This window comes from Pipra filicauda, unplaced genomic scaffold (genome assembly GCF_003945595.2).
Source record: "Pipra filicauda isolate LSUMZ 115617 unplaced genomic scaffold, ASM394559v2 scaffold287_size946512_pilon, whole genome shotgun sequence".
In the NCBI taxonomy this organism is placed as follows: Eukaryota; Metazoa; Chordata; class Aves; order Passeriformes; family Pipridae; genus Pipra; species Pipra filicauda.
Window position 1 is genome coordinate 192181 of NW_024104406.1, and position 17891 is coordinate 210071.

The following is a 17891-nucleotide window of genomic DNA, read 5'->3' on the forward strand; positions in this document are numbered from 1 at the left end:
AAGGAATTCCCTAAGTGACACACTAAACCTCTGCATATCAGCCCTACAGGAGAGACTAAAAGTGAACAAACTGTTCTGCCGACTGTGTCGTTGATCCCAAGGGGCCTTTTCCAACCCGGCTCCAGCCGGGCAGGACCCTAGGGATGGGCACATGCCTTGCTCCAAGTGGCAAGGAGAAACCCTTCTCACCCTCAGGATGAATTCATCGAGCTGATCACAAATTCCCTTGAGATCTGGGAGCATCTCACCACCTTCCCTACAACAGGAGATCCCAGGACCTGAAAAACAGCCCCTGCTCCAGGAAGATCCCGGCCCGGCTCTGGTTTGAAAGCACGGGCTGCTCCTTTGATGCCCTGCCAGGAGTGGCCTCCAGTGAGGAAGCCCGGGCTGAGTCACACCACCGGCACACGGAACTGGCCAATCTGGATTGAAAAGCACCGACGAATCTTGGGATTTTTGCCCCTGCTCTGCCATCTCCCTCTCTGTACTGCAATTCCCAGGGACTGCACGGTGCCAGGAAAAGGGGAAGCAAAAGTACCCGGCAGACATGAAGAGGGGTTGCAAACCACAGCTCTGTCCTAAAAGGTGAGAACCTGAGGCAAGAGGATGTTAAGGCACTGAGAGGATCATCTGGGAAGAGCACTGTAAAGCTTTCTTGGTTTTCCCCTGACTTGCAGGAATTCCAGTTGGCATTGGGGTTTATGGCTTTCCACACCTGCAGAGCTCCGAGCCAAGAGCTCGTACCGCGGCTGCAGCACCTCTTCAAATACTGTGTCCTCTAATCCCAGTCAGCTCACACACAAATCCAGGGAAAAAACCTTTTAAACCCACAAGACAGCTCCAAGAAAAAGAAGTTTAGCCCCAGTGGCCTCTCAAACAAAGGATAAAATATGTGCAAAACTGATCCATTTTACATTTAGAAAGAGGAAAGTAGCCTTGTTATGAAAATAAAACATTCTGAGTGTTAAAGACTTAAAATTAATTCCTCTTTCCCAGAAAATCCACTTTACTCAAGGGTGGAAACAAAGCATTTCTTTGCTTCATTCACTATCCCAACCTATGGCTACCCAAAAACATATTAAAGAATAAACCCAGCAGGAACATCACTGTCTTCTCAGTTCAATTTGGCAATTTTGATGATCAAACTCCTAATTCAACATGTTCTTTACTTCAAATTGAAACTGCAGGAATCTGCTGCAGCTGCCGAGCTCGCTGTGCACCAGAGCCTTTCAAATCTCACTCTGTGCCTCTTTAATGTTGGGGTTGGGTTTTTTTTTTATCTCTCCAGCCCAACCTCTAATTTAAAGGAAACTGTGCTGGATGCTCTAATTGACCCCGTTCTCTTCCTTCCCCAGTTTGTCTCTATAATTAGCCCTTCCCAGCCAAGGGAATCAGCAACAAGACCTTTCCGAGCCCCACCCTGCAGACCACAGCCACTGCCTCGCATTGTTTTTGCCCAGAAAATCAACAGCTTCAGGACAACAAAAAGTTTTTTTTAAAAAAAATGAGAAAATAAAAAAAAAAAAAGGCGAGCTCAAACGCGCGGTGATGATTTTTCGGCGCTTTGCGGCAACCCAAAATCTCACCGGCAACACAAATCCCTCAGAAATACTTTGTAATGTGAGCAAAATACTTGTTTTCCTCAAAACAATACACAGTTGCAGGGCTGCTCACCCCAAATTTGCCCACCCCAAATCCGCCCACCCCAAATCCGCCCAACCCCAGCCTTGCCCTGTGGACTTCAGCACGTGCAGCAAACCCAGAGGATTCCAACTTCCACTAAGGCACCAGCAGGCCCCACACCTTGTTTCTTGAGGAACTAAAAGGCACGTAGAGAATGAGGAAAGGAAATGCATTAAAAAAATAGTCTTATCAGCAAGCAAATGCCACCAAAGAGAATCTGCTTCCCTACTTGCCTCTACAATAAGCAGTGATTCCTACGAGGTGACCTGAGCTGGGGGTATTTTTAGGTACTTGGGGGAAAGAAAAGAAAACAAACACAGAAAAACCCCAAAACACCAGGAAAAAAAAACCCTAAACCCAAAGCAACCCCCAAAATCAAATTTAAGTCCAGATTTCAGGGCTGCTGAGCACTGGGAGGTGCAGGACGAAGCCACAGTCCCCAGCAATGCCGGCAAAAACACCTCAGGTCTAACCTGGCCTGACCTGGGTCCTCCATCCCACCACAGCATCTTCCGCCTCGCTCCTCCCAAAAGGATGAGACTCCAGCTATCACGATCCAGAACCAAACCAGAAGAATTTGTCTGGTTGGTTTTGAGCTTTGTTTCCCTCCGTGTCTGTTCTCCCATCCCCAAGGTTCCAAGGACCCCTCAGCGGGCTGCTGCTGAAGAAGACGCCCACCAGGAGAAGCATCCCAAGGTCTCCTGGTGTGCACCACACCCCTAACTCACTACTTCCCACTCAGTTTTCTCACTTGACTTTGCAGTTTCACAACCATTTTACAGCCCCCACGGAGCTTAGAAACCAAAGAGGTTGGGGGTTTTTTTGATTAATTTCCCAGCTTAGACTGAAGTTCTTCTCAAATCCATCAGTACCGCTCGCTAAATATTATCCCGGCGTTCCAAAGCTCCAGCTCCCAAAGCACACAAACACACATATTTCTATAACCATCAGGAATTTCAACGTGCAGACGTTTAGAAAATTAACCTGCAGCTGGCTGGAGTCTCGCTAATAACGGCAGCACCTGAACCTGTACTGATCCCTCACCTAAGGAAAATTGTTCAAGTTTTTGGAATACCTGTCCCCTCCAAGCCCCTGAAGAACATACCTGAAAGGAAAGTATGTAGATTAATGCTCCCAGAAAAGCAAAACAGAAAAGAAAGGTGATCCAGTCCTACAAGAAGAGAAAAAAAAAACCCAAGCCTTTTCTCGGTGCAGAGAATAGTGCACACTCAGGGAAAAATAACTGATAAATAACACAGAAAACTGCACCTGAGCCACTGTAAATTCAGGTCTGCAGGTTTTCATTTCCAATTATTTTTTGAGCTGTTCTCTCAAGGATTTAATTTTTACTAAAAATAAACCCAACACGAGACAGAAGATCACAATCTCCCCACCACACACAGCCCGAACCAGGAACATCAGGCCCTGAGCTACTTTTAGACTGAGCTTTGAAGCGAGTTTTGCGTGCGACCGAAAAACTCTCACACGGGGCCACTCACCAGACTGCAACAACTGCATGAAACAGCTCATTCAGCTTTTGCTCCTCAGGTTTCACATCTTCCCCGACCAAACAAAAACGAAAGCAGCCTCGGAGCAGCTGCACCACAGAAAAGTAACCAAGGGGAGGAAACCCCTAATGCGGCTACAAACCAGCCAGCAAACGCTGCGGGTCAGATTCACACCTTCCCTCAACGGGAACAAAACACAGGAAAACGTTCAGGCAGGGATTCTTTCCCCCCCCCACCTTGTTTCAGCGTTCAGATCTTATTTCTTTCCAGCAAAAACTTTTAGGTGGGAGGATGAATTCTCAGCAACTCAGACGTGGACTTTGGTGCTCACTTTTTTCGCTATTCCATTATTCTTACTCCATTCGCTGAAGGTTATTATTTATTATTATTTATCTATTTTTTTAATAGTTTTTTCTCCTCATATTTATTGTATTGTTCACCACAGACAAACCCAACAGGTCTAGAGAGGGATTTAAATCACATAAATGGAGGGAGAGGAAAAGAAACACAGCATACAGCACAGGTGAACTCAGAAACAATGCATTGGAAGGCAGCAGCTCCTACCTGGAATTACAAAGGGATTTGAGCCTGGAACAACACAGGAGTCCCTGTCTTTTCCACAATTGTGGTGGGGCAGGGAATGGACAACGGCTGCCAAGTCATCTTTCTTGGCAATTCATTTCTGAGAGGTACCCTTTCAGCCTTCAAAGAAGAAATATTGCTGCTAACGCTTATCAGTGCTAATAAACTCCTTAATCCAATCCCTGCGGATTGCAGTGAAACCAGAGATGTGTTTGGAGCAGGGAACTAGAAAACAAGTGCCCTGACGAGCGGAGATGCGCTCGCACTCCTCGGAGCCGGGTGAGGTTCCGCAGGGAGCAGCCGAAGGATTTCTGGTGTATCCAACCCTCCCACAAAAGCCTCGGCCGCCTTCGGTGAGTTCATTCTGTTCATAGCTGAGGAAAACTCTTGAGATTCCTCGTTATCTGCTGCAGGCTCCTCAAACCTGACCTCTGCTCTGCATTGTCCTGCTATCTCCTCGCCTACCTGCCGGGCACGGAGAAGCGCCTGCGGATAAGATTATCCGAGGCACTGGCTGAGCCCTGCTCCGACAGGGAACACCAGCCTGCCCGTGCAGGTCGGTGCCGCCGCGCTCCTGCCCGGAGCATGAACACGGAGCTGTGCCCTCCTTGCTCGGTCAGACGTGGCCCAAACCATGTGTCCCCCAGCAGCACAGCTGGAGCTTCACTTTGGGATGAAAAGAAGCAGAAGGAACAGAGACTCTGCATTTAAACAACACCTGGCCAAGTCCCTCTGCGGAGCTGGAGTGGCTCAGCCAGCCCTGTCACTGCCAGCAGCGACAAATCCCACACGGTGATGCCCCGTTTTTCAGAGCAGTTGGAGAATTAAGGAGCAGGGACTGGCTCTCCTGCACTCACATTTCTCCAAGAAACCACCAGAAGAGTTATTTACTCACACAGTCTCTCTCTTCCAAAAAAACCCACTTATTCCAAAAAATCTTTACAATTTGCTCGGCATTGTTTTAATCAAGCGCAACATTTCTAACGATCCACTGTGGCCCATTATTTATTTTTTTTTTGCCTAATGGGATCACATTCCTTAACAATTAAATCATTTGCTAATTCCTCCCTAGGGAAGCTGTCCTGTGCACCCAACAAGCACAAACCAACCTCAAATTTCAGAGACAAGTCCTCTAAAAGTTAAAATGGCAACATTTGGGAGAAGTTTAACTTCAGTCTATGTATTTATGTGAAGTATGAAAAGACAGCAGAGGTACAGAAGTCTTCTGAAGTAAATATTTTCAGTTAACTTGTTTTAAGTTCATCCCTCAAAAGCAACCATGTAGATGCTGAACACAATAAAAGAATTCTTGGCGGTCTATCAAAAGCATTCGTAATCTGGGTTGGTTTTAAAGCTCAGGTTTTCCAAAGATGGATCTATGTGGATAAAACACTCCTCTTCCATTACTGCTCAGCCATGATACGATACACCGTGTCCAGGATACATTCTTAAAGGTCATGCTTGACAAGAAATAGAAGATAGTGGTAAGAATTTTGATTACAGAACAGCACGGAGGCTGTCAGGTTCTCCCTATGTGATGGATAAAAGTGGAGACCTGGAATAGGCATCTGAAGGAAGAGTAACTCCAGGATTCAAGGTCATTTTGGAGTGTACCAGAAGTGACTCAAGGTGAAGAGACCAGCAAATAAGACCCAAAAATTATACTGAAACCCACATATTTTTGCTATTTTTGCACGAAGGTGGTAACCAAAGCATTTGTGTACTTTAAAACATATTTTTCCTTTGCTATTGCATAGAGGATCCCAGCAGGACAGCCCCTGCTCTGCTCCCCACGGCTTCTCACAGGGATTTGCAGGAACTCTTACGAGTTGCAGGGATGGAAACCAGGATTTCTCCATGAGAAACCGAGCAGCCAGTGGGAACCACTGAAAACACCAGGGTTGAAAGGGTGTGATCCAGCCCTCCCATCAAGGGGATTGACCTACACACAGAGCCAGCGTATTCCTAGGGGCCTCAACACCAACAGGGATTTCATAAACCTTCTCCAGGACCTGGAAGAGACCTTTAAAAGCACTTCAGAAACCAAGGGAGAGCTGACAAAAAAACACCAACAGAGCCCAAAACTATGACCCACAGCTTTGTCTCACCATGGTTTGGCACAGCGTGAACAGCCAAAGGTGTCCGAGAACCCTACACAAGGACGAGATGCCTCACCCCCTCCAAAGGGATGCTCATCCGTGCCTAATGAGAAACTGCAATGCAAGAAAGGAATTAGGGGAGTAACTATAATCCTTAAACCAACAGGTATTTATTTATTTCATTTTGCCTGGAAAAACTCCAGAGAGTTTCCAGCAAACCGCAGTGGAGCCGGCCGCTTGCCAGCTCCGTGCTGATTATCAGCAAACGGACCCGGACTACCCCTGTTCCCCTCCCAAGATTAACTTCAGCCACGCCAGATCCTCTTTCAACTGGAGCCTGGGACTAGATCAGCTTAAGGAACCCATGGAAAGGCAGCGGGAGGCGGCAGTTTAACAGCCCTGCAAGTGGGAGGCTGTGCTCTGTGAGAAAGGGCTGCTGTGGATCAGAATCCTGTTCCCCTTGGACCCGACACAGCTCAAACCACCTCCCTTCCCTTCTCTTCCTGCAGCCCTCAAACCACAGGTGGAAGACAACCAGCACAAGACACCTAAAGCCAGGAGGAACCCAATCTGACCTCGCAGACAACCCTGCTGGAAGCAGGACTTGGACCAAGTGACCCCCTGAAGTGCCTTCTGACCCGAGTGATCCTACATTCCTCCAGAGGATGGAGCACTAAAATCATGGGGGGGTTGTTAGAAATAAAAAGCATTTGTGGCAAAGACATGGAGCTCTCTCTTCACCTGTAAGATTTTTCCAGAGTCTTGTGGAAATCCACCTGCTGTGGATCCTCCCCCCAGACAGAACAGTGCTACCATGAGGTCTAGCAGAGCTGTAACTCCGGATAACACCTCAAAAACAGACACAAAACTGAGTTCAACTCTAAAAATCCCTGTTCCACAGCCTTCCCTTCTGAGTTTTTGTATTTTCTGAGGTCGAGTGGTTTGGTGAGTCTGATTTGAAAGGTTTAATTACAAGACACATCGATGCAATCACAGGAGTGAGACGTACATCTCACCATGGTGTTCGACCTGCCAAACACGGCAGCGAGATTTAATATTAAAGGGTCACACAGAGAAAACAATGACTATTCCATTTCCCTTTTTTCCTGTTTTTATCCATTATCTGGCAAGAGTTTCACGTTTGCTTTCTATAGTCTCAACACCTGTGCCTTCACACGTCTACCCAAAACCTATGGAAAAATTTGGTCTGTGTAAAAGAAAAATAAAATTCCATAAAAAACCATCTCAATTCCAATGATCTATACCCATCCCATCAGCAGCATTTCATCCTTGCAATTCCATAGGAAACCCAAGCTTTGTGATAACCCCAGCCCATCTAACCTGAAGACACGGCGGAACATTTTTGCAGCAGGAAGCCTGAAGAATTATAAGCTTCTCCCCAGAGCAGGGAAGTACCCAGACACTTCCCAAATCTCCGACCCTACTGCTTTTGTCCAAAGGAATGCTGGAGAAAGTCTCGAATTTGCAAACTTAAGCCGCGATCCTTTAAATATTTATGCTCATGTTTACTTTGTCGAGAAGGGAGAAATCCCGTTGGCTCGAGAGGAAGTGAAGCAAACGTCGCACGCAGGACCCGAGCCTGAGAGAATCAGACACTCCTTTTAACCTCAACACAAAAAAAAATCACTGTCTCCTCAAACTGAAACCTGCACCCAACCTGTCTGGGGGAGCAGGACCCCAGGACCAGGCTGGAGCTTCATTAACAACACAGTGAACGTGCTTTCAAGAGCGGTGTTTCGTGTGCAAGTGGGAACACAACCCCACTTTATTTACAAACTGAGGGGATGGAGGAATTTCTGAAATCGAGTTTGACCGGCTAAGATGCTTCAAGCAGTTCAACGACCTTGGTTGCTCCCTAATAAATGCATTTTGAAAGGAATTGAGTTCAAAAGTTGCACGATCTGGAGGGAGAACTAGAACTGGGTAAAAACGGACGCGCTACGCTCGCCAAAACCAACCAGCCCAAATGGCTTTAGAAACCCTCAGGTCATGTTTGAATCACAGAATCCCAGCACTGGGTTGGAAGATCATTAAAGATCATCTCGTCCCATCCCCCTGCCACGGGCAGGGACACCTTCCACTAGCCCAGGTTGCTCCAAGCCCTGTCCATCCTGGCCTTGGACACTTCCAGGGATGGGGCAGCCACAGCTTCTCTGGCCAGCCTGTGCCAGGGCCTCCCCACCCTCACAGGGAAGAATTCCTTCCCAATATCCCATCTATCCCTTCCCTCTGGCAGTGGGAAGCCATTCCCCTTGTCCTGTCACTACAGTTCCTGATGAAGAGCCCCTCTCTGGCTCCCTTGCAGGCCCACCTCAGACACTGGAAGTTTGCTCCTAGTTTTCCCAGACTGGAGGTATTTAAGCTCCAGGACCACGTGTCACATGAGGTCCCAAGGCTGTGATGGTGAACCCTGGTCCTCCTGGCCAGCTCGGTGGTGCCAAGCTGCAAAACCAGTGGAGGGACCAGCACCATCCCTGTGCTCCCAGTACTTCCCCGTGGACTTGTGGGCATGCAGAGGTTCTTCCACCCAGACCTGGATTCCATCCTCCCAGAAATCAAGCAGGGGATGAGGATTTCAAGTCCAGCCCTACCCTGACATGAGCTAAATTAAGGTTGCATAGGTAGCTCGGGTTTCACATTTCCCAAGCACCTGACCTTGTGTGCTTCACATTCTCAGAGGTTTTCCTGCAAACCCGATCAACGCTCCCAAAAATCACCATGAACATCCCAGATAAAAATAATATAGGCATAAAACGTTCAGACTTTCCTAGCAAAGGATGCCACAGGTTTGATACTCGGAGTGTTTTAGTACCAGTGTCTGGGGAAGATACTGCAACAGCAGACATCACATCAGATGTTTGATACCTTAAAACCTTAAATGCAGCTTCCCCACCCAAAATAAAGAGGAAACAAAAGGTAAAAACATGCAGCTTATAACTCCTAACAGGAGCAGTGGATGCACAGATGAAATAACTCTGCAAAACTGAGCTACATTTTAAATACATGAATTCAAATAAAGCTTTTTCCACATCTTTCTAAACGCTGCTGATGCACCCCGGGGTCTTTCAATACAGAGGAAACATCTCTAAAGCCACCCTGATTTATGCATCGATTGCAATAAATAAATAAATAAATTAAAAGTAGCATCATCACCGATAGCCCAGGAAACAAAAGCTCATCAGTCGTGTGCCAGAGCTGCTGAATTACCTTCCCTGCCATCAGCAGCTGGAGCGACAGCTTCCAAAACGCTCTTGGGGATGAAAAATCACGGCCAGGAGTGAGGGCCAAGGCTTGGGAGAGCCTTCATGAGGGAAAAACGCGTAGAAAAGCCGCTTATTTTAATGAAATAAAATTTTAAAATGAGAAAAGTCACCGATATGGGCGAGTTTACTCAAGGACACGGGGGAAATTGTGGCTGTCGCGTGACTGCAGGACCAGGGGCTGAAGAGAAGATGCTCTAATGCAGCCTCTCAGACCAGACAGAGTTTGCTGTGCCCAGGGATAAGCTCAGTTCTGTAAGGTCGCGCTTAAGCATTCACAGCCCATCACCGCCACGTCCACGCACCTCTCCACGGGAAGACAACGCTCCCCCGTCATGTCCTAGCACTCAGTCGGGAAAAGAGTCGGGAAAACACTCGAGGCGGCCAGAAACCCAATTCTCCAACTAACAGTCTGTTTACAGAGCGATTTATTACAGCGCCTGGTTATCGACCGAGCGAGGCACCGCGCCGGTTCTCCCCCCGTAGCAGCAAATCTCCTCCTTCCTCTGCCGCTACGTGATTATTTTTTTGATCTGCCGATGGGCAGGGACCGCGCTGCAGCGAGGGATGGCAAAGCCACGATTTCTGCTGAGCTCACGCTCCCCACTTTATTAAACTCGGCTTGATTTCGGGATAGGAAAAGGCAGATGGAGGAGGAGGGAGCCGATCCAGCAGCAGAAGGGCGGCAAAACGCCCGGCTCCGAACTCACGGCAGGTCCTACCCCGGGTCACGTCGGAGGGGTTTTATTTTGGGGGGGATAAAGCAGAGGCCGTTTTGGCTACATTTCGGAAAATTCCAGAAACAAATACCGGCTGTTTTAACCTCCGGAGGAGCAGCGCTCCCGCAAAGGTCCGGCGTGCCGGGGCGGGAGCTGCCGTAGAGTCCAACACTGCGCTAAAACGCAGGAATACCTCATCCCGAGGGGTGGGAACCGCTGATGGGGAATGGGGAATGGCTCTGCGTGGCGTAGCGGGCTGGCAGAGCCCCGGAGGACCGCGACCCGCTCCCGCCGCGATGCCCACACCCGCGGGCTCGGCGCTGCTGCCCCACGAGGGCCGGGGGCGCGGGGGAGCCCCCGCCCGGGGTGACACCGGGGCCGCAGAGGGAGATAAATCTCCCCCTCCCGCCAGGCTGGTTTTTCCACGTCCTGCGTGTCCAACCCACCCGCGACGGGGGTGAGCGGCACCGGGGGGTGAAACCTGGCGCTGGGGGGGGGAGCGATGCGGGGCCGCCCCGCACCGCGCACCCACCGGGGGGGTCACGCGTAGGGGGCGAACTCGCGGGGGGGGCACCACACGACACCGGGGGAACCCCACGACACCGGGGGGATCTCAGAACACCGGGGGCAGCCGCCCCCCTGCGCAGAACAAAGGCTCCCGCCGGCCCCGCGATGTTCCGCCGGGGTTCCTCTCACGACCCCCGCCCCGCCGCCCCCGCCTCCCGCACTCACCGGAGGCCCCCGCCCCGCTCCGCTCGCCGCCGCCGCCGCTCACCTGGGTGTCGGGGCGCGGCGCATCCCTCGTCCGCAGCCGCCGCCGCCGAGGGAGATCCCGGGAAGTCGGTTCTGAGGGAAGGTCGCCGCTGCCAGGGGGTCGGTGCTGAGGGGGGTCGGTGCTGAGAGGGGTCCCGCGCTCGGTGCCGAGGGGGGTCGTTGCTGAGGGGGCGCTCGGTGCTGAGGGAGGTCCCGGGGCTCGGTGCTGAGGGGAGGTCGGTGCTGAGGGGGAGGGGGGGGGGGTCCCCAGGTGGGGAGGGGGGGGACGGACGGGCGCTCCCGCCGCCGCCGCCGCCGCCCGGGCGCTGCCCGACTGCCCGCGCGCGCGCGCGCCGCCCTCACGCGCCCAGGGGCGGGGGCAGGCAGGGAGGGAGGGCCCCGCCCTGGCTGAGGCCCCGCCCCCGTGCCCGCCCTCGGGACACGCCCCCTCGCGTTACGACGCGGCAACCGGGCCGCTTTACGGCAGCGCGCGGCAACCGGGAGGCGGCGGCGGGCGATGAGGCGGAGGGTGAGACGCGGGGGGACACGGGGAGGGGGGACACGGGACACGGTGCCCGTCAGGTGCCCTGCCCGGCGATCGCGCTGGCCGCAGCCATCAGAGATCGGTGCCGGTCGCCCCCGGGCCCGGAGGCGTCAACGTGAGTTAGAGGGGAAAAAGATTCGAATGGGTAAAAATGGAGGGGTGTTACCGGCACGGGGCGGGGCGTACACGGGCTGCCCGGTGCTGGTGGGGGGGTCCCCAGCAGGGCCCTGACCCCACGCCCGGCCCGGGGGAACCCTCCGCTCGCCGCGTAATTCCCGTTTATTCCCATGGAAGCGGTGGGATGACTGAGCGCTTCCCGGGGGCTGCTGGTGCGCTCTGATCTCGGGACTGAGCGCCGGGAGACGATCAGGGTCAGGCTCGGGATCAGGGTCACGCTCGGGGTCACGCTCGGGGTCAGGCTCAGGGTCAGGCACGTCGCTCCTCCTCTCACGGGGTGTGTGACACCCCAGATCCCTCCCTCTGACCGAATTCCCTCTCCTGACCAAATTCCTGTGACATCCAGGTCTTTCAGGCAAGCAGTATTCCCCCTGCTCCCTGGACTGACCCCTTCTCTGGAGGTGAGTGCATTGGTGGCTGGTTTGACATGGTCTGGGGGAGCTGAGCTGTTTCCACTGGTACCTCCGGGACATTCCCGGTGCCATTGATCATCCTCAGCCGTTCCTTTCCTTGCGTCTGTTCCTGGTAAACTCCAGGCTTTGGCCAGCCCTGTCCTGTCGTTGCTGTGGCTCTTGGTTTCTTGCTCCAGGAGATTCTGCGACACCAAGAGAGGTTCTGAGTTTGGTTCTCCGAGCAGCTTCATGTCTCTCGTTTGGGGAATTTGTCTGGAATGGAGAGGTTTGGGCATTGTGTGTACATAGTTGGGAATGTCTTCCTCTGATTTTGGCATTCAGGACCTGTTGAACCCCCAGAGACTCTGTCCTGGTACTGTACAGGAATTATAACCCACAGCTACAGAGAGATTGATTATATTTAACAAAAAAGGAGACGATTGCGCTTCTTGTCTGGTTTAGTTATTTAATTTTCCTTGAGTTTGTTCTCTGGCTCTGTCAGAAGTCACAAAAATCCAGAGGCTCAGGTGTCACCCAGCCCAGCTCCCACTGGAAATAGATGTTCCTTCTCTAATCTCACTCCCATTAACAACAACTCTCAAGACGTGGTGTCTAAAACCTGTATTTCCAGGAAAAGGGAATGGTGTGGTGGTTAAATCGTGTGGCCTTTTACTCTTTGTCCCTCCTGTTCCCTGGTAAAGTCTGGATTTTTTATCTTCCAGGTGATTTTTGGTATTTACCTCCATATTCTTTAAATTGGGAACAGGACTCTGGTGACGTGTCACCTTAAACTATTCCCTCTGCAGGTTCTTAGCACCTTTAATTTACTAAAATAGACTTTAGGAATCTGACTCATCCTGAATTCATGCTCTCTTTGCTCCACCACTGCCTATTTACGCTCAATTACTGGGGAGTCTCATTCCCTGGCCCTCAAGTGCCTTCAGCAATTACCTGCAGAGGGTTGTTGTATTTAATGGTGTGAAAATAACAGGTTTGGGGTGGGTTTTTGTCAAGTATTGGAAAACCCAGGCTTGGCTTTGCCTCCTGGACCCAAAGGAGCCCCATCAGTTCTCAGATCGAACTCACACCAGCGACGGCAGCTTATTTGTGAAATTACAACTTCCATGAGGGAAACTTGACTTCTTGCCCTACTGAGGCAAGACAGCACCATTTTCAAATCTGTAAATGAAATTATGGCATTTGTGTTGAAATGCCCCTTTCTCTCACCCCGATGTTCTCATCTCTGCACTGGAAACGGGGCAGCTGAAATCCCTCGGAGGAGCTGAGGATTCCAGAGAGTTTGCACAAATCCCAGCTACTAATGTGCAAATGATAGAAACCAGCAAGACTCTTGTTGGCACCTACAGCAAAGGTTCCTGGCCTGTGTATTTATCCCTGTTTTTACAAAAACTCCTGAACAGAGTGTGCCTGGGCCTTCAGGAAGCGAGTCCTGGCTGTGGCTGAGCTGAGCAGAGCTGCTCCCAGTCCACGATGGGATTTCAACCCCCCCTCGGCATCAGAGAGGCTCGGCTCCACGTCCTGGCTTCTCTGCAGCTCCATCTTTAGCTTTAATGGGAGGTTCTCCCAAACAAAGCCACCTCTCCATGGCTTTTGACAGCCCCACCAGCCGTTGTTCCAGCCACTCACCTGCCCCGGCTCTGATGGGCGTCGAAGCCTCCCGAGGGTTTTCCTTGGAGCTGCATGTGGTGAGTCATCCTGAAGAACCCACAGGCAGTTTCACAAATACCAGATGGCAATAAAATTAAAAGTAGTAGCTCGTGGCAATTAAGCACTTGCTAGAACCATTCTCCTTCCTGACTGGAGGAACCTGCCAAATGTCTTGACAGGAAAAAAAAACAAAACACCCAACGATGTTTCTGCAGAGTGGAAAATGAACAGAACACGGGACTCACACTTCCCTCGCCCCTAATCCTGTTTGGACTGGAGTGGAAAGCTATTTGCTGGACTTCTACATCTCCAGGAGAAGATGAAGCAGAAAGAACACGTTGTAAAGGAGAATTCGGGGCATTTTATGGGCACATGTAAAAGTATTTCAGCCTTGCCCCTGTTAAACCCCCAAACTGGATGTTTGGAGGATGTCCAGCTCTAAAGCAGACCATGTTGAGGGATGCTACAAAGTTACTGGGATTTCATTCTGATTTTCTGTTTTTATAGTGCAAGGATTTGCACCACGAACTTGGAAACAGTTGGAGCTCGTTAGGTCGGAAGCGTGTCCAAATACCATTGTGTTGGCTCAGCATAAACAAGGGCTGCTCCCTTCCTCTGGTGACTCCTGCTGCTCGGCATCTCCGGGATCCACCGGGCACACACACACAGACACACACACTCTCTCTCTCACGGGCTGTGTCATGCCCCAAACACTCACCTCGGCCCTTCCTTCCGAAGTGTTCCACAGGCCCCATGTCTCATCCATTCTGTTCCTTACTCGTCACATACCCTGGGACCTGGCCAAGAGTTCTGAGAGATGAATCCCTAATTTATGCATCCCAGGCCAGGAGAGGTTATTTTTCGTGATTCTGATCTAATTCTTCCTAACACATAAACAACAAAACACTCCATTTTTTTAATTTCCGTCTGTCATGATGGAAAATTAGTGACTTATTTCTAGTGAATCACATTAAAGTGACCTTATCGTTTTGAGCTTTCACATGGGGCTTTCAGAAATCTGAAGATGTTTTCATGCTGCCTTTGGCGCAGCTGAGGGAAGGGTGAGGCCCAATCAGTTCCACGTCACCGCTGTCCCCAGATGTGGCATTACCAGCCCCATCCTGGCCAGGAGAGCAGTGAGGGGCTGAGGGTGCACTGCCACAGCTGAGGAGCCTGGGAGGGCTGGAGGATGTCAGAGCATAAGGAGAACCAGGGTGGAAAGAGGGGGGTTAAGGCAAGTTTCTCTTTGGAAGATCTCCTCCTAAATCCTAATCTGAGTAGGCAGAGTTGTCCTAAAGATTCCCACGGTCAGAAACTGGTTGGTTTGTGATCTTGTTTTGCTTTGTTACTCCTTACTCATGGCTGTGCCTCCCGTGCTGGTGGCCCAGCAGGTTCTCCTGGAAGAGGTCGTGCGTCTGGCAGAGAGCTGGGGCACTCTGTGCTCCGTGAGAGGGGCCGTATGTCAGACAGCCCCAAAAAGGCTTTATTTAGGGAATACCAGTCATGTAAAGAATTCCCATGACTGTCACTGTCCAAGTGAAACACCAGAACACACAAACACCATCTGACTTCTCCTGGCTCAGGTCTGTTTTCTGTGCAGAGGTGTGTGTGTGTTCCCAAGCAGGAACTGCTGTGAAATTCCTTTGCTTTGAGGTTCAGTGAAAGGCTGATCTAACCTAGAGCTCAGAAGAGCCTGGCTCAGCCTGACACTCCCCTGTCTGCTGATGGCCCTTCAAATATCTGTCTGGGAATCCCGGGCTCTGGCTCGCTGCTGCTGAGAAGGCACTCAAGCTTTCTTGAGCTGTATTGTGTCCCAGGTGTGACCCAGTTCCTAAACTCCTCTTGCCCTTCTCTGTTCCAGCTCTGGCGGGTCCCCGGAGTGCCGCAGGATGGATCCCGTGGTGCTCAGCTACATGGACAGCCTGCTGAGGCAGTCGGACGTGGCCCTGCTGGAGCCCCCGAACTGGCTCAATGACCACATCATCGGCTTCGCCTTCGAGTACTTCGCCAACGAGCAGTTCCAGGAGTTCGGCCACCGCGTGTGTTTCATCGGCCCCGAGGTCGCCCAGTTCATCAAGTGTGCCCTCAGCCAGGAAGAAATAGCCGTGTTCCTCCAGCCGCTGGACCTTCTCCACAAGGAGCTGGTGTTCCTGCCCATCAATGACAACTCCAGCCAGGCCGCTGGGGGCACCCACTGGAGCTTACTGGTGTATTTCAGGGACAAGAAGTGCTTCGCCCACTACGATTCCCACAGTAAGTGCAACTCTGCCCATGCCAGGCAGGTGGCAGGGAAGCTGGAGGCCTTTCTGGGCAAAAGAGGGGGCAAAGCCACCTTTGTGGAGGAGAAAGCGCCGGCGCAGCAGAACAGCTACGACTGCGGGATGTACGTGATCTGCAACGCCGAGGCCCTGTGCCACGGGTACTGCCGGGGCCGGCCCGAGCCGGGGCTGCAGCTCCTCACCCCCTCCTACATCACGCAGAAGAGATCCGAGTGGAAAGCTCTCATCACAAAACTGGCACAGAAGTGATGGGGATGCACCCCCAGCCCCCCCAAAAACTGCCTTCCCTGTCCTCGAGGCAGCAACCCCAGTGCCTGAGGGAGATGCCCATGCACAGGATTGTCCCAAAGAAAAAGAATGTAACCCCTCCAGCATGGCTACACCCCCCAAACACCCCGTTCCCTGTGGGAAAAGCCTTAGTCCCCTCTGGAAATCACCGGCCTTTCTAACGACAAAAGTCACTTTGCTTTCAAAGAAACCCTCTCGATGATGAATTTTTACACTAATTGCTGTGGCAAAACAGGTTGCTGAACAGACTTCACCTGTGCCCAGCAGGCAGCACACCCTCGTTAAGTGGCTTTAATTGGCTCCAGGCATTGTCCTTCCAAGCCAGGTTTAGCAAATGCCCTTTAAACCCAAGCCCCCAAGTGCTTTATCACGGCTATTTCTAGTCTGTGCCTCCCACTAGTGGTGTTGGAGCAGTCTGGGATTTAGCAGCCAGGATTTTGTGCCCCTGAAAACCTGACACTGAGATGTCAAAAGATGAGACTCCAAAGGAAATGCTGCGATTAATTAAAGAACAGGGCAAAACCAAAGTCAGCTTTCTTCAGCCTGGTGCTCCCAGGCTGCCCAGCAATTGCATTTTTTTTGTCCCCCACCCCTGCTTGCTCTTATTGCAAATTAAAACCTGACTCTGAATGGCTGGAAGATTAACAGGAAGCTGAGAAACCCAATCTTAGGAAAGGAAACTTAATTGAGATGAAAAGCAACACTCACTCTTTGAAGCTTGGGGTTTTTCATTAGGATTTTAGGTCGTCTCCATCCAGGGAGGGTTTGTCAGTGCTCCCCAACCCTCGTTGGTGTTGCTGCTGCCTCTAAGACAAAACCAGTTCTATTACTTGAGATAAAAAACCCCACATCAGGGAGAACAAAAGGACAGAGTTTGAGCTTTCTCAAGGTATAAAAGCCAAAGATAACTGTGGGCTCCTTGAAGTCCTTAATGCACTTCAAACTGAAACACTTCCCCTCCCGTGCTGGGTGACGGGATCTTGGAGTGGATCCTTTCATTAAAGCCAAGCTTAGCAGGGGGGGAAATAAAAATTGAACTGAGATGTCATTGCAGGATAAGGAATAATCTCTTAGTTAGTGAGAAGCAAAGAGCAGGTTGCTCAGGTGGTGTCTGGCAGAGCAACCACACCCCAGCGTGCCGACCTGATCAGGGAGATCTGGGTTAAATATAACCCTTGGAAAGGAAAGGGGGAAGGATTGTTTTTAACCCGGAGCTCCTCACCAGCCCAGCCCCACCAGCGTGTGCAGCAGCACAGCACCGAGGGGATGAAGGGCTTAACCTTCCCTTGCTGCCAAGAGAAAAGCAAGAAACTAGCCCAGGCTCCCTCAAAACACCCAACCAGACCCTCACAGGCAGCGGTGAGGCCAGACAAGGGTCGGGATCATTCCCCTCCCTCCTACACTGCCCTGACAGGAGAGCAGCGGGTGGTCCAGGGCATCCCTCCAGCACCAGCCCTCCCTGGAAAACCTGCTCAGCTGGAGCTCAAATGGGATCGAGCCTCTGGCCAAAGGGGATTCACCTTGGACTCCGAGGGGCTGTGCTGGAGCCACGTCACTGCCACTCCCAAATCCAGAATAAAACTCAGACCAAACGGTGCGCTTGCCAGAGTCATCCCATCCTCTGTGCAGGTCCCTGCTAATGCCGTGGCTCCTGCTGCCCCATGGAGTGCCACAGCACAGGGGCTGTGACTCGGGGTCTGGCAGTGGCTTCTCAGCCAATTGAATCTCCCAGTCCCATTTTTAGGGGTTGGTTTGGGCTGGAGGAGCACAGGACAAGGGGAGGGAGGAAGGCAGGATGGTGGGGGTGACTGGGGAGATCTGGGAGGGGATTTGAGGGCAGAGGGGGGGTGTGTCCAGCACCACCCTGTGCTCCTCAGCCCTGTTCCCAAGCCAGCAAGGTGAGTGCCCAGGGGACATT

General features: G+C 51.5%; 2 protein-coding genes across 8 annotated transcripts in view; one reads left to right on the top strand and one right to left on the bottom strand.

Annotated features, from left to right (window-relative positions):
- MYO9A (myosin IXA) overlaps positions 1–10909 on the bottom strand; it is a 169347-nt gene extending 158438 nt beyond the window's left edge. For all 5 annotated transcript variants that reach the window (XM_027724157.2, XM_027724137.2, XM_027724165.2 and 2 more), the window contains exon 1: positions 10648–10909. The gene's annotated coding sequence lies outside the window, so the exon portion shown is untranslated. The remainder of the gene's footprint in view (positions 1–10647) is intronic.
- On the top strand, positions 9795–17568 carry SENP8 (SUMO peptidase family member, NEDD8 specific). 3 transcript variants are annotated; one of them, XM_039382864.1, is made up of 2 exons: positions 9795–9868; positions 15268–17568. In XM_039382864.1, exons 1-2 carry the CDS (start codon positions 9801–9803, stop codon positions 15932–15934), a joined length of 735 nt encoding a protein of 244 aa, XP_039238798.1. In that variant the 5' UTR covers positions 9795–9800; the 3' UTR covers positions 15935–17568. The 3 variants fall into 3 exon arrangements, with proteins under 3 accessions (XP_039238798.1, XP_027579897.1, XP_027579907.1); XM_027724096.2 differs by lacking the exon at positions 9795–9868 and adding an exon at positions 11107–11154; XM_027724106.2 differs by lacking the exon at positions 9795–9868 and adding an exon at positions 11214–11284.
- Positions 17569–17891: the final 323 nt, after the last annotated feature.